The sequence below is a fragment of the Entelurus aequoreus genome, linkage group LG10 (genome assembly GCF_033978785.1).
Source record: "Entelurus aequoreus isolate RoL-2023_Sb linkage group LG10, RoL_Eaeq_v1.1, whole genome shotgun sequence".
Taxonomy (NCBI): Eukaryota; Metazoa; Chordata; class Actinopteri; order Syngnathiformes; family Syngnathidae; genus Entelurus; species Entelurus aequoreus.
The window spans coordinates 23,310,647-23,325,473 of record NC_084740.1 but is presented as its reverse complement, the minus strand read 5'-3'; the positions used below and the strand labels follow the sequence as shown (position 1 = coordinate 23,325,473).

Sequence of the window (14,827 nt, the reverse complement as noted above, 5' to 3'; positions counted from 1 at the left end):
GCCAGGCAGTTTTGGCGATTGTGTCTTAAAGCTCAGTAAAAACAGATTCAGATTCAGAATTACTTTATTAATCCCCGAGGGGAAATTACTATACTATAGTACTATAGTACTTTTATTATCCATCCATTCATCTTCTTCCGCTTATCCTACTTTTACTTTTATTATTATTTACATATCTTTGCAGCTGCTTGTTGCTATGCAGATGTGATGATTGTGTCCCAAAACCCAATAAAGAAATAATTACAGTCGTTCTAATATCATTTACATATTACATATTATTATATTTAGTAATTGTGACCTAAAGCTCAGTAAAAAAAAAAAGTATTATAGTACTTTTAATATCCATCCATCCATCCATTTCTACCGCTATTTTGATTTGCCGATTTTGTTTCAAATTCCAGTAAAAAAAAAATAATACATCTTTCCATAATGAATTGTCCCAACAAAAATGTGGTTACTTTTGTTTGGCCTTTGACACATTTTGGAACGACTTGTTGCTAGGCAGAATTAGTAATTGGGTCTCTAAGACCTGTAAAAAAAAATTTACTGGTCCTTTACCGTTGCTAGGCAGAATTCTCAGGGCTAGTTATGAGTGCCCTATTAGCCAGTGAAAGTCATTTGACATACAGGAACAGGAAGTCAGACCACTCTTTATTAAATATTAAATACATGGCGAATCTACACTGCAGAGTAAAGCCCACACTCATCGCTTTAGTTTATTACTTGATGTGTTAATATGACTTACACAGTGTCAGGCGGACGCTGCTCCTGAGCGGCCTGGCGAAGGCAGATACCGAGGCCAGACAGTCCACCCCAGAGCTTCTTGTCGCCGTCAGGCTGACGTTGCTGCTCACAGTGAAGAGGCTCTTCCCCATTTCTTTGCTACTCAGGTTGTACTCGTGCTGGCTCAGCTGCCCACAATTGCCCAAGAAGAAACATGCAAACAGTTAACATGCACATCTCCTCCAATAAACACACAAGGCTGCCCTAATTTTTTTCTGTGTACATGAATGAAGGTGTGTGTTGCTGAGTCCGACTTGGACATTATCTGGACTGGGCCTGGTTTAAAAAACCCTTTAAACAAATCTAATTTCATTGACAACCTGGTCTGTTGAAGATAAGGCCCTTTTTTAAAAAATAAAATAAAATAAGATAAATAAATAAAAAACATTTTCTTGGATAAAAAATAAAGTAAAACAATATACAAATAATTACATAAAAAATAGTAATTAATGAAAATGTTAGTGGACCAGCAGCCTATACAATCATGTGTGCTTCAGGGACTGTGTCCCTTGCAGATGTGTTGTCTATGTTGTGGGAACCAGAATATTGGTAGCAGAAAGAAATAACCCCTTTTGTGTGAGTGGGTGTGGATGAGTGTGCATGGGGGAGGTTGTTTGGGTTGATGCACTGATTGAAAGTGTATCTTGTGTTTTTTCTATGTAGATTTAATTTAAAAAAAAAAAAATAATAATAATTTTTTTTTTTTTTTACTTTTTTTTTTTAAACAGGCCCGCGGGCGACTTATCTGTTCCTTACGGGCGACCTGGTGCCCGCGGGCACCGCGTTGGTGACCCCTGCTGTAGTCTATAGGAGCTAGCAGAAGCACAAGCTAGACATACGTAATAAATGTCCTTTATTGAACAATATTGCAGTTTAAATTAGCACATTTGTTAATATAAATAATTACCGTATTTTCTGGACTATAAGGCGCACTTAAAATATTTTTTTTTCTCAAAACTCGCCTTATAACCCGGTGCGCCTAATGTACGGAATAATTTTTGTTTTGCTTACCGACCTCGAAGCAATTTTATTTGGTACATTGTGTAATGATAAGTGTGACCAGTAGATGGCAGTCAAACATAAGAGATATGTGTAGACTGCAATATGATGGCAATATGACTCAAGTAAACAACACCAACATTTTATATGTTCCATTGAAAATATAGAACATTACACACGGCGCTCAAAAATCTATTAAAATGTTTTAGTATGACTTTGGTAAGCTATGAAGCTGCACCGCTTGATGGATTGTATTGTGCTTCAACATACGAGTACTGGTACCTGCTGATCTGTATTTGGGATCTGCATAAATCCTGAAAAATTGCCCACGTCCACCTTTGTAGTCCATGCCAACGCCGTAGTCGATAAGCTTCTTCTTTTTTTCTATCTACTTATTATGGGACATTCATTCTCCACTGTTGCCATTTTTAAAACAAAGTAGTATAAAGTTCTTACTTATATCTGTCAGTAAACTCACCATGAAAGCGCTAAAACATACCGGTGTAGTGAGTTCACATTATTCACCCAAGGAACTTTAGTTATTAGAGTTCCGGTTGGACAGTTTTTCACGGGACACATTTCCGGTGTTGTTGTTTTCGGATGAGGAGATGCTGCTCCGTTATTGATTGAAGTAAAGTCTGAATGTCATTAAAACAGTTAGCTCCATCTTTTGACACTTCTTCCACTCCCGTCCTTGCACGCTACACCGCTACAACAAAGATGATGGGGAGAAGACGCTGCCGAAGGTGAGCCACGTAAATAAGACCGCCCACAAAACGGTGCATCCGGAAGCGACTGTCAGAAAGCGGCTTGAAGATGATCTGTAAAACATAATCTATGCAACATTTTGACATGTTATGTAGACCACAAGGAAGTGTTTTCCATTTAGAAAAAAAATAATAATAATATGACTCCTTTAATGCGCCCTATACTCCGGTGCGCCTTATACTGTATATGAAAAAAGATGGAAAATAGACCATTCATTGGCAGTGCGCCTTATAATCCGGTGCGCCCTATGGTGCGGAAGATACGGTATTAAATAATTGTAGTGGCACATTTCTTACACATACAAAGTCTCCAAGGTAGAAACCTATTAGAAAATATCCACATCATTCAACATACTGCTTCAGGAACTTAACGTAATGAACTATTTTTGCCACCGGGTGTCGTTAAAAAAGTAATTACCACTCCACTTTAACTTAAAGACAGCATAAGTCCGTTTCAGGCAATTAACAATGAATAGGTTAGTGTTTTTCATACCTACCATTGTTCTTGAACAGTCCAGGGCTGAGAGAACCAATCACTATTTCTGCCTAGCTACAAGTAGTTCCAAAATGTGTCCAAAGGGCCAAACGAAAGTAACCACATTATTGGGACAATTCATTATGTAAAGATGCCTTCATTTTTATTCTTTTTTTTTTATTATTGGGCTTTCAAACACAATCACCAAATGTGCTTAGCAGCAAGTGGCTGCCAAATATGTAAAGGATAATAAAAGTACTACGGTATAATACTTTTTGTTTTTACTGAGCTTTAGGACACAAATGCAAAGTATTCCTCACAACAAGTAGCTGCAAAATATGTCAGTGATATTAAAATTACTATACAACTTAATTTTTAGGATACAATTGCCAAATTTGCAACAAGTGGCTGCAAAAGATGTAAATGATAATAAAAGTACTATACTGTACTTTTTTTCTTTACTGGGCCTTGGGACACAATCATCAAATCTGTATAGCAACAAGTATCTGCAAAAATATGTAAATATGAATACAAGTACTATATTAATGTTCTTTTACTGAGCTCAAGGACACAATTGCCAAATCTGCCTAACAACAAGTAGCTGTAAAATATGCAAAATAATAACAAAATTACTACAGTACTTTTTTTTTTTAGCTTTAAGACAAATTCACCAATTTTGACTAGCATCAAGTAGTTGCAAAATATGTAAAGGATAATAAAGTTCTGTATTGCTTTTTTTTAACTGAGCACCTGACACAATCGCCAAATCTTTGGGACACAATCACCAAGTCTTTCGAGCAAGAAGTCACTGCAAAATATGTAAATGATGATAAAAGTTATATACCTTTTTCTTTACTGGACCTTGGGAAACAATTGGCAAACCTGCGTTGCAACAAGTAGCTGCAAAAATGTGTAAATGCTTATAAAAGTACTATATTACTTTTTTTACTGAGTTTAGGACACAATTGCCAAATCTGCCTAGCAACAAGTAGCTGCAAAATAGGTAAAATAATAATAAAAGTAGTATAATACTATTTTTTACTGAGCTTTAAGACAAATTCATCAAATCTGCCTAGCAACAATAGCTGCAAAATTTGTAAAGGATGATTACGTTTTATACTACTTTTATTTTGCTGAACACAGGACACAATTGCTAAATCTGCCTAACAACAAGTAGCTGCAAAAATATGTAAATCATTTTATAATAAAGTTCTATATTGCTTTTTTTAATAAGCACAAGACACAATCCCCAAAAAATTTGGGACATTCTGACACAATCACCAAATCCGCCTGGCAACAAGTGGCTGCAAAATATGCAAATGATAATAAAAGTTATATAGAATACAATGACCTGGATGAATGAGAACATCCGCAGACAATACCATTGTTCTCTGTTCTAACATTCCACTCTACCAAATAATAAAAGTATGTTTGATTCGTGCTATATAACGTATCAGATCAATATTGCCATTGACCCATACTCAAGGCTCCATCAGGAGTCAAAAGGTTGTATCGGCACAAACGTATAGTGACCACACAATGATACTGCCATTTTGTAGCTTTAATAAATACAAAAAACTACATCAGGAGGTTGCCTACAGCCACAGATGTTATTGAAATGTTTTTGACCCCAAGCTACTCACAGACCTTGGGGATCATTTGTCTTTGTAGACCACCCTTGACAAAAGGAGATTAATGTACAGGTGTTAACATGAGTCGTGTTTTTATTTACCTTTTTTCCGTCTACTTCCCACTGTAAAGAAGGTTGAGGGTGCCATCCTGCTGCCTGGCACTCCAACAGGGCTGGCTGCCCCTTTAAAGCTGTCGTGTTTCCTCCGAAGACTTTCACACTGCCTTTTTCTGACAAAAATCACAAACAACATTTTTTTTTTTCATATTACTCTATATTTCATTTTCCATTATGGGCGGGAACAGACTTTGTGAGTTGCTTTAAGGGACAACAATCCCACATTTTACACTTTACAGACTTTGGTGTTTAAAATGTATTACTCTTGTTTTACAGGATGTTGGGAGCAACACATCATGAGGCTGGTGTGTTTTTATAACTTATCCCTGGTTGTGCAATCTGCAGTTCTACCAAAATATTTTTTGCAAAATAGTAAATACGTTAATATATGTACCTAAGTGAAATTAAATTTAAAATAATAATAATAATAAAATAAATTCAAGGAATACATTTTTTTTACTAATTTAATTGAAAAAACTAAACAGAATCAAATCTAATTAAATCTAATTAAATAAAAATCAGATTCAAAATCTACATCTCAAATCAAATTAAATTAATCTGCATTCAATTAAAATACGATTTTCTATCACTGTCTGTGATTAAATAAAATAAAATAAAATAAATCTATCACTGTCTGGACACTGTCTGGTTAGGTGGATGCTGAATACGAGCATGTCGGCAAAGGGGATAAAAAGAATGCAGATTTAACCTGGGCACAACTTTAGAAAACCTTTTTAATGCTGCACAAAAATTCAACATCATGTCACAAATTAAATTAAATTAAAGTAAATACAATTGAATTGGACTAAATCAATTAAATTAAATTAAAATAAATAAAATAAAATTAAATTAAATTAAAATGATGGATAGGCGTGGTTGTAGTGGCTGCGGAATCCAAGCAGTGAGTAAAATAATGCAGATTTATCCTGTGCACAATTTCAGAACACTTTTTTAATGTTTGCACAAAAATTCAACTTCATGTCACAAATTAAATTAAATTAAACTAAATATAATTTAATTGGGCAGCACGGTGGGAAAAAGGGGTTAGTGCATGCACCTCACAATACCAAGGTCCTGAGTTCAATCCCGGGCTCGGGATCTTTCTGTGTGGAGTTTGTATATCTCCCCGTGACTGCGTGGGTTCCCTTCGGGTACTCCGGCTTCCTCCCACCTCCAAAGACATGCACCTGGGGACAGGTTGATTGGCAACACTAAATTGTCCCTAGTGTGTGAATGTTGTCTGTCTATCTGTGTTGGCCCTGTGATGAGGGGGTGACTTGTCCAGGGTGTACCCCGCCTTCCGCCTGAATGCAGCTGAGATAGACTCCAGCACCCCCCGCGACCCCGAAAGGGACAAGCGGTAGAAAATGGATGGATGGATGATAATTGAATTAACTAAATTAACTAAATTGAATTGAATAAAATAAAATAAAATAAAATAAAATAAAATAAAATAAAATAAAATAAAATAAATTAAAATAAAATAAAATAAAATTACATTAAATTAAATTAAATTAAAATGTTGGATAAGGGTGGATGTAGTGGCTGTGGAATCCAAGCATATTTATCCTGCGCACAACTTCAGAACACTTTTTTAATGTTGCACAAAAATTCAACCTCATGTCACTAATTTAAAAACAAAAATATAAAAAATCTAAATAAAATAAAATAAGATACAATTAAATAAAAATGTTGGATAAGGCATGGTTGCAATATAGCTGCGGAATCCGAACATATCAGCCAAGAGGAGAAAAATGCAGATTTACCCTGCACACAGCTTTAGATTTGTTAGCATATTCTCTTCAAAACAATTATTTTAGTGCTTCAGTAGGATCCAAAACCATTTTCAAAGCCCCTAAAATGGAGCAGATAAGAGCCCTTCAAAGTGTCAAACTCCTGCCAAATGCTTGTCATCTTCTCCCCTCCTCCTGCCAAACAAGCCTCAGTGGATCATGTCGGTGCAGCAAGTTGCCTTGATGTTGGCGATAAGATTGAAGACTGTTTGATAGCGGAATTCGCTGCCACACAAATCATACGCTCCGAGTGTAAGACAATACATTTTCGACTCCAGAATGAGACTGTAATGGCGGACGTAAGTAAACGCTGGCAGGCAACCAGCAGCCTTGTTCGCGGTGACGGATGAGAGGCCGCCGCCATCATGACTGATTAATACGTCCAAACGGGGACGGAGAAGCATCAGCATCAGCGCTTTCTCGTTACGCTTCAATCCGAGCGGCGAGGATTCATGAGGCTTTAGGTTGCCATGGCAGCCTTTAAGGGCAATCACCCTGCTGATAAGTTCGTGTGAGCTCTCGGTGTTAAGGAAGGATTGTTTGAGGTCAATTAAAGCCCACGGAGGAGATCTGCAGCACATTTGTGGCCGTCGTCCAACTGCTTTATTTGTGGCTGCATGCAGTACACAAATCACAGAGTTGCTGACAGCTAAGTGCCAGGATGCACGGTTAATTCCGAGGCTGCGTCAGGTCAGAGCCGTCGTCTGCTTGCAGCCAGAGGGGCTGATTCACCGACTATTAGTGAGCGAACATGTCGGCAGGGTGTGCACTCATGGCAAAGAAAGCAATGAAGGCTTCTCTTTATGATATATTGGAAAAGGTGACGGGTCATTGGCATCGTCCTTTTTTTTTTTTTTTTGCATCAGGGTATTTCCTCACTGATGTTTTATTCTGCTGACTTGGCGGTTTAAGGGGCAAGGATGCAAATAAGCAAAAGGATAAGGTCACTGGAAGCGAGGCTCCGTACAAATCTTGCAGCATTTAATGAGTTGGCATCTCATCTGCGGCGTGACGTTCCCATGGGGGTGAAATAGTGCTGTGTCAGCAGCACTGTGGTCAATATCGCAACACATCAGTCATGGTAAATGTGCTGTTTTGATCAGTGACTAGAGGACTGTGAGGAAATGTGTTATTGCAAATATTTAAGTGGCAGAATTTTTTTTAAACATGTTTTAGAATTTTTAGGAATTTTTTTAACACAAAATGACAAAATTATGTTCACCTTTATTTATATATATATATATATATATATATATATATATATATATATATATATATATATATATATATATATATATATATATATATATATATATATATAAAGGTGAACATAATGGCTTGAATGTGTATCATCCTATTAGTGTCTTTACCAACACTATACATACTAAAAAAAAATTTTTTTTTTTTTTTAATTAAGCGATATTTTATTGAAGTCATTAAGTTGTACTATTTATTGTATCATGTAACAAGTTATTAGACTTAGACAAACTTTAATGATCCACAAGGGAAAATGTTCAACACAGTAGCTCAGTTACAAAGATGGAAAGTGTAAGGATGGAAAAGACAATGCAGGTATAAGTAGACTAATATAGCGATAAAAAATCTAACATATATACGAATATATACATACATAACATGTGTACAGAATAATATATCTACATATATATAGTTAGTAAAGCTTAAGTCTTGTTTTTGTTTAAAAAATGTGCTCATAAGAGCATTATAATAATTAAATAAGTACTGAACAACCAATACAATATAATATAAAATAATTAAAATAATTAGTGATAATGTCATAAATAACAATCATTTACCATTTAGTACATTATAACAAAAATGTATTATTCATGACATCATTATTCATTATGATTATTATTGATGAGTATTTTTGTTATTTATTCATATAATAATGACAGCAATAATGCCACTGGTGAATAAAACGGCAAAAAAAAAGAACACGTGCTGAGAAAATAGTGGTAACAATAATTATAATTATAATAATAATGTAACAATTTCTAATAAATCCGAATGAACCATACCTAACACATTTATTACAGGACAATGTGATCTTGTTGTCAAGTAAAAGAAACGGATGTATATTCAAGGAGTTAAGTATAACAGTAGCCCAGTAATACACTTATTATTTGAAGTTATTCTGCGTTGTTATTTTAAGTACGAACAATATTCCAAACGAGATGCTGTATGTAATGATAATGTGCAATGGAGCAATTTTCTACTTCTAATTCTGAATATTGAACTCATTAATAAGCCACTATTAGCAGCTATCGGATAGTTTTGTGTTAAAATGTATGTTAATTGCAACAGTTTATGCCAGTTTTTTTGCAATATTTTGCATAATATAGAGTGCTAGATTGTAATTTATTTGTTATTAGACTATCAAACTAATCTGTGGCCTGAAGAAACAGGAGTTCAGAACATTCTGAGTGGAAATGTCTCCAATTAAACCTAAGCACAGTCAACATCATCATTCATTTTTTTATTATTTTTTTATTTTTTATGAACCTTGAACGAAGAGGCTCGCTGTTTTCCTGTCAATTCCCTGCAGGTGACAGGTGACTTGCCCCTGATGGTGCCTCCCAACGCTCCCGAAAACAAGCGTCCACCCGTCTCCACTCGGGGCGTGGCTTTCCTCCGCCGTCACATTGGCGAAGAAGGACGACAGCACGCCGTGCCGCCTGGAGATGGAGACCACCACCGTGCTGTTCAGCTCCCACAGCATCACATCCCACTCTGTGGGTTTGGTGGTCCCGCAAGTAAAGCGGGCCTGGTCGCCCCTGAGGACTGTCAAGCTGCCGGGCGACAGCTTCAACACAGCTGAAAGCCATCGAAAACAAACATGAATGATTGTCAAAGCAAAATCAAGCTGCCTATGCTACCATGTGTCGCATATTTCAGCTTGCATGACATTTAGAGAAAGGGGTGTCTAATTCGCTCAGGGGCCACATGGAGGAAAATCATGGCATGATAACTTAAATATAAAGACAACTTCAGAATGTGTTCTTTGTTGACAAATAGACCAAGCATATTTTGAAAATGTACAAATCAGAACACTAATAGTATTCTATTCTATTTAATCTAATACTCTTATATTGTTCAAATCAGTAACCGGTAGTAAAACTCCTGCTTTTCTCATGGCCCAAATAGTTCACAGTAGCACTATACATAATCACAATACCAGGGCGTCCAGTGAGGGGCATTTTGTACTCCCTCGTCCCCGGAAATCTTTTATTTATAAATCTTTATCGCTCTGGAATAACCTGCCTCGAATTCTCACCAGCATTGAAAGTAAACAGGTTTTTAAAAAGAGAGTAATATTTTATCTGAGTCTTTAAATTAGTTTGCTCGTTGATGATTTGTTTGGTTTTATATTGTGTAGTGATATTTATATGGTAATTATTATTCTGTGACTGTAAATTGTTTGCTTGTTTTTTTATTGATGCTTTTATTTTATTTTAATTTTTTTACTGTATTGTGTAGTTATAATTATATGCTTTTAGTTGTAATTGTATTGAATTGTGGACCCCAGGAAGACTAGTGGTTTGTTGAGGCAACCAGCTAATTGGGATCCTTAATAAAAATCAAATCAAATATTTGCCGTTATTTATAATTTCAGAATAAATTATGTGATAATGTTCATCAGTCAAATAGGTGGAATTTGTCATGATCTGTGGTCTAGATCATGTTTTTGTTATTTTCTGTTAGTTTTAAGACTCCATAGTTCCTGTTTTTGTGCACCCTTGTTTGTTTTAGTTTCCATGACGACTTTTGATTTTCACCTGCCTCTTGCGTTCGGGACACACCTGTCTCTAATCAAGAGACCAGTATTTAAGCCTGTCTTTGCCTGTCAGTCGGCTGGCGTCATTGCTTGTGTCATGCGATTGTTTGCTTCATGCCTTGCCAAGTAAATTTTGTTTGTTCATGCCACAGTTAGCGAGTTTTTGCCCTGTCCATAGTTGATGCTAAGTGTTCGCTTTTGTTTCCTGCGATATGTTGTGCCTTCGCCTTGTGCACCTTTTTGTTTGTACCTTTTTGAGAGTCAAGATTAAATCATGTTCCTACCTTCAAGTCCTGTCCGGAATAGTCCGTTTGCGTCCTGGGAGAACAAACCTCGCAGTAAGCTGCGAAAACCCCCCCGTTATGACAAAATTGAGTCCGGCAGAGTTTTAAAATGCTCCCATTGGTGTAATTTTTAATCTTTTAGAAGATTAAATGAATAATAATATCAGAATCAAATTATAGGATGTTATTATTGTAATTTACTCATTTTCCTCAACCGATGCACAAACATCGTGTGGTTTATTCTGTACCAGGGTTGTACGGTATACCGGTACTAGTATAGTATCGCGGTACTAATGAATCAAAAATGGTACTATACTCTGTTTGAAAAGTACCGGTTCGCCATCATTTTTTTTTTACAGGCATGGCATGGTACATTGCTGGTTTTACGAGCACAGGAGCATGTTCGGCAGCGCACAATCTCGGAGTACTTACAAGCAGACACAGTGTGTAGACAGAAAAGAGAGAACGGACGCATTTTGGCCTAAAAACTAACGATAAAGGTGAAGTTATAACACTGAAATGCCCTCAGGAAGAGGTGCTTTAAGACATGGCTAGCGAGTTAGCGGCTAAAGTTCATCCGCAATCGGCAGTGTTTTAGCTTCTTCTAAATCACTAATCCTCGCCTCCATGGCGACAAATAAAGTAAGTTTCTTACAAGTATCATCCCTGCAGGACGAGGAATAGCTAAACATGCTTCACTACACACCGTAGGAGAATGTGATAGCTCACAATGTAAACAAATGCCATGGGTGGTTCTACACCTGACATCCACTGTAAGGATACCAAGTACAAGAGAGTATCTAGTCGATACTACTATGATTACATCAATATTTTTTATCGTCACAAAATCGTTTTTCTTTCTTCTTTTTTAAAATTTGTATTATATTCATAAACTCAGAAAATACGTCCCTGGACACACGAGAACTTAAATTATGACCAATGTATGATCCTGTAACTACTTGGTATCGGATCGATACCTAAATTTGTGGTATCATGCAAAACTAATGTAAAGTATCCAAACAAGAGAAGAATAAGTGATTATTACATTTTAACAGAAGTGTAGATAGAACATGTTGAAAAGGAAAATAAGCAGATATTAACAGTAAATGAACAAGTAGATTATTAATCAATTTCTACAGCTTGTCCTTTATAATTTTGACAAAATAATAGAATGATAAATGACACAATATGTTACTGCATACGTCAGAAGCCAAATTAGGAGCCTTTGTTTGTTTACTTACTAATAAAAGACAAGTTGTCTTGTATGTTCACTATTTTATTTAAGGACTAAATTGTTATTGGATTGCAATAAGAAACAGATGTTTAATGTACCCTAAGATTTTTTGTTAAAATAAAGCCAATCATGCGATTTTTTTTGTGGTCCCCTTTATTTTAGAAAAGTATCGAAAAATATTGATACCAGTACCGGCACCAAAATATTAGTAACGAGACAACCCTATTCTGTACATACGTAGCATCATCTACAACGACACTTGTGAATTTGGACTCATTTCATTAATCACACATGAAGTTAGAAGGGGATACATATTATTTTTTAGCATATTTATGTACGCCCAGGAAATGTGTCCCCAGTCATAAGTACAACACCAAATGTGCAGATTATCAAAACCATTTTTAGGCAGTAGAAATGTCACATTTTTGACAATCAAAGCATGAACATAACATAACAATCCACATCACTAAGTGTCCAAACATGGAAGTGTTGCCTCTATCGTAACATGTCACATACCGTAGCTCCGCCCCCTCTGAAGTCATGCGTACTCTTGTGGCATAGGATACAAAGAATTGCTATTGTGACATCCAGTGGACACATTTAGAACAGCAGTTTCTTCCATTCAAAAATTACAGGTCATTTTTATACTTAGCAAACTCATCTCCCGGGCCGAAAAAAACATGTTCGCGGGACGCCATATGTTCGACAGCTTTGCTTTAAAGCATGATTTTAGTAGGATTTAAGGTATATATGCACATTAATTTAATTGAATCTACTTAAAATAAAATCTGTGGTCATAGTGTATGCCACTGAAAGTGCACAAAAACGGTCTCTTAACCAAAAGGGACTATTGTAGGGCGGTGAGCACCCCCTAGAGGGCCGCCAAAAAATATCTCCTTCAATATCCCACAAACAAGAAATCTGCAGCTGAAGTTTCTTAAGCACAAAAATTATGACTAAAGTGACAAAACTGTATTTTCATTTACACTTACATTTTAGAGACAGTTTATTTAAAAATATATATACACTATATATACATGTGTATTATTATTTTGTATTTAGTTAGAATTTATTTATTTTAGCACTGCGTAATTGTATGTACATTTTTTTTTTATATCAGTTTTTAAGAGTCCTTTCTTCTGCGTGTGTTTTTTTGTAATCAGCCTGACCTAAGCCTTGATAATAATAATGCTTTTATATAATTTGACATGTTTTATCTTGTTAAACTGTAAGTAGGTTAGATATAATTATTGAATACGATTAAAATAAAGAGTAAGATTACTAATTGAGTGTTAATAATTCAGTGTGTTCCGGGCCCCTATGTAGTGGAAATGTTTGGCCCCAAGGTCAAAAAGGTTAAGAACCCCAGCTTTAAACCATGCCCTGTTTTTTGGGGAGACAAACAAAGCTAAAATGAATAAATGAATAAAAATTTAATAAACCAAATGTAATAGAATAGAATACGTAAAAGTAGGAATTAAAAAAATGTAGTAGAATAGAAAAAACTAAAATAGAATAAAATTAAATCAACAAAATGGATTACAATAAAATAGACAAAAATAGAATGAAATGAACAACATGTAGTATATAGAATAGACAAAAACAGAATTAAAAAAATTAACAAAATATAATAGAGTAAAATAGAACAAAAACAAATGTAATGTGAATTGAATAGAATAGACAAATACAATAAAATATAATAGAGTAAGATAGACAAAACCATATAATAAAATAAACAAATGTAGTTCAATAGAATGAACAGAAATATAATAAAATAAACAAAATGTAATAAAAAATAAAATTGACAAAAAATATAATAAAATAAACAAAATGTAGTTGAATAATCAAAAATAAAATAGAACAAACAAAACAAAATACAGTGAAATAGAAAAACAGAATACAATTAACAAAAGGTGATAGAATAGAAAAGGAAAAAAAGAAAACACAATTTTTTTACAAAATACACTACATTAATATAGACCAAAAATAGAATAAAATAAAATGTAATAGAATAAGACAGAGAAAAAATTTAATAAAAAAAACAAATGTCGTACAATAAAATAGACAAAAATACAGTAGAATAAAATGAACAAAAAAGAATACAATAGAATAAAACAAACAAAATGTAATAGAGCAATATAGACAAAAAAAAATCTAACAAACAATATAATAGAGTTAAATAGACAAAATATTGGATAAAGTGAACAAAATATAATAGAGTAACATAGATTTAAAAATATGATAGCGTAAAATCAACAATCAATCAATCAATCAATCAATGTTTATTTATATAGCCCTAAATCACAAGTGTCTCAAAGGGCTGCACAAGCCACAACGACATCCTCGGTACAGAGCCCACATACGGGCAAGGAAAAATTCACCCCATTGGGACGTCGGTGTGAATGACTATGAGAAACCTTGGAGAGGACCGCATATGTGGGTAACCCCCCCCCCCCCCCTCTAGGGGAGACCGAAAGCAATGGATGTCGAGTGGGTCTGACATAATATTGTGAAAGTCCAGTCCACAGTGGATCCAACACATCAGCGAGAGTCCAGACCATAGTGGGGCCAGCAGGAAACCGTCCCGAGCGGAGACGGGTCAGCAGCGCAGAGATGTCCCCAACCGATGCACAGGCTAGCGGTCCACCCGGGGTCCCGACTCTGGACAGCAAGCACTTCATCCATGGCCACCGGACCTGTGCAACTCCCCCTCCCAAGGAAGAGGGGAGCAGAGGAGAGAAGAAAAGAAACGGCAGATCAACTGGTCTAAAAAGGGGGTCTATTTAAAGGCTAGAGTATACAAATGAGTTTTAAGATGGGACTTAAATGCTTCTACTGAGGTAGCATCTCTAACTGTTACTGGGAGGGCATTCCAGAGTACTGGAGCCCGAATAGAAAACGCTCTGTAGCCCGCAGACTTTTTTTTGGCTCTGGGAATCACTAATAAAC

The 14,827-nt window shown here is 35.6% G+C and overlaps 1 protein-coding gene across 1 annotated transcript in view; it reads right to left on the bottom strand.

The window, feature by feature from the left end:
• The window catches only part of igsf5b (immunoglobulin superfamily, member 5b), a 31,006-nt gene that overhangs the window by 10,037 nt on the left and 6,142 nt on the right, over nt 1-14,827 (bottom strand). The window contains exons 3-5 of the mRNA XM_062061863.1: nt 9,088-9,399; nt 4,757-4,884; nt 746-911 (exon numbers count right to left, since the gene is read on the bottom strand). Of these exons, the coding sequence (XP_061917847.1) occupies nt 746-911; nt 4,757-4,884; nt 9,088-9,399 (606 nt within the window). The remainder of the gene's footprint in view (nt 1-745; nt 912-4,756; nt 4,885-9,087; nt 9,400-14,827) is intronic.